The 1894-nt window shown below is 46.2% G+C and overlaps 1 protein-coding gene across 1 annotated transcript in view; it reads left to right on the forward strand.

Annotated features, from left to right (window-relative positions):
• Positions 1-1894, forward strand: part of LOC119581634 (TOX high mobility group box family member 3-like) — a gene marked incomplete at its 5' end in the record, with an annotated part of 37288 nt that overhangs the window by 32821 nt on the left and 2573 nt on the right. The window contains 3 exon segments of the mRNA XM_037929755.1: positions 639-855; positions 1125-1505; positions 1842-1894. Coding sequence (XP_037785683.1) covers positions 639-855; positions 1125-1505; positions 1842-1894 — 651 coding nt within the window.

The raw sequence follows: 1894 nt of genomic DNA on the forward strand, positions 1-1894 counted from the left end.
ATACACTTTTCTTGTGTTTCTCGATGTTTAACATCAAATTTAGTATTGCTGATCCTCCTTGCCAAGCGGAGATTCATACGGTTGTAGCCATCGGAGCCGCTGATGTAAAAAAGGGATGTTAAGTCCTGACAGTCAGCGAAGTCTAGACTCGGAAGATCTGTTTCTTGGCGTCATGAGACTATCGCTGTCAGATAAATACCCAGTTTTATTGACCTTTTTGATAGCGGTGCAGGCCTACTTGTTCTCCCGCACTCACGGCTCTTGCTTTGTCTCGTATTTAGACACGGGCGAAATGCATGTTAGTGTGAAGCTTTTCTTCATTTTTTTATATTGCTTTTATTATTGTTGTGATTATGATTTGCCTTTTTTCTTTTTGTAAAACATTTGCTGATGAGTTGCGTTTCGGATTTTTTCTTCACTGTCGGGGATAAATTATTAGTTCGCAGACTAGGCGCGGTCACTGGCCTCAACATGAGGGGACGTCCATTCTGCGGAAAATGTCTGGCTGATAATTCAGACGATTTTATGGCCAATTGTACCACAGTTTCGTGTATTGTTGTTTCTTTTAGTGTAATTATTTTATCTTATACTTACTTATAGCCAATAACTAATAATGTTTTTTTTCCCTCTCTCTCCAGGCCTGTGTCCGCTTACGCTTTGTTCTTCCGGGACACCCAGGCCGCCATCAAAGGCTCCAACCCCAATGCGTCCTTCGGGGAGGTGTCCAAGATCGTCGCCTCCATGTGGGACTCGCTGGACGCCGACCACAAGAACGTGTACAAGAAGAAAACCGAAGCGGCCAAGAAGGAATACCTCAAAGCTCTCGCAGCATATCGCGCCAGTTTAGTCTCGAAGGTAAGGCGCAGAGAGAGTGCGGTCAGGATTTCGCTGTTTGTGACTGGGGCTTGGCGCTTAGATTAACGGAAAGGAAATTTGTTCTAATGCATAATCATGACCAGTCAAGCAGATTTCATTTGCCTCTGTGGAGTGTTTGTTTATCTGTAATCCATAACAACTTCATTCTAACATTGATAAGTGCATGAGAGCTTGCTTAAGCTATATTAACCAGCATAACTTGCTATACGCCACTGGTAGTGAGGCCTGACTCCTGGCTTGTGTTACAGGGTGGTGAGGGTGAAGGGGTGTATGGAGCTCCTGGGTATGGCCAGTTTGCCCCTGGGTTTGGCTACCCTCCCACTACTAGCGCCCCTGGCCACCCCCAGGTTCAGTCCTCCACACAGATGTCACCACTGGCCAAGAAGTCTCCTCTACTCTCCTCACTCATGGCCGACCCTCCCCCACCCATGATGACCCCTCCCATGTCACAGCCCATGCCACCTTCTGGCCCACCTATGATGCCCCATGGTTCTATGCCACCCATGTCAGCAGCCAGCATGGCTCCCCAGGCTCAGCAGGGCCCACAGGCCGCCCACCAGCCGCCTACACCACAGTCCCACCTGACGCCCATGACCAACGTACCTACCACCTCTCCCTACATGAATCAGGTATTGCATTGTCCTGCCACTTAACCTGCTGGCTCATTGCTTTAGCTTACATTACTAACCTGCTACATAGTAAGAAGTAATGATAAACAAGATTATGTAATATGATATAGACATTCAGAAGGTATGCAAACAACAATCTAATATTGGGTTATAGTACTGTATGCGAGATGTGCAGAGTGCCATGTGTATGTTAAGGGAAAATGCATGACTGGAATTTTGGTTTCCTATTAAAAAATATTACTATATCTGAATGCGTGGGTATCCAATATAATGGTTTTTTCAAAGTTGAATTCATTTATGTTATTTGTGCATAATGATGTGTTTCAACCCTTACAGCAAGCACCTGGCTCCATGACGAGTCCTGGTGGCGGCGGCTCACCAGGTAGTCG

The sequence above is a fragment of the Penaeus monodon genome, chromosome 15, assembly GCF_015228065.2.
Source record: "Penaeus monodon isolate SGIC_2016 chromosome 15, NSTDA_Pmon_1, whole genome shotgun sequence".
Classification (NCBI taxonomy): Eukaryota; Metazoa; Arthropoda; class Malacostraca; order Decapoda; family Penaeidae; genus Penaeus; species Penaeus monodon.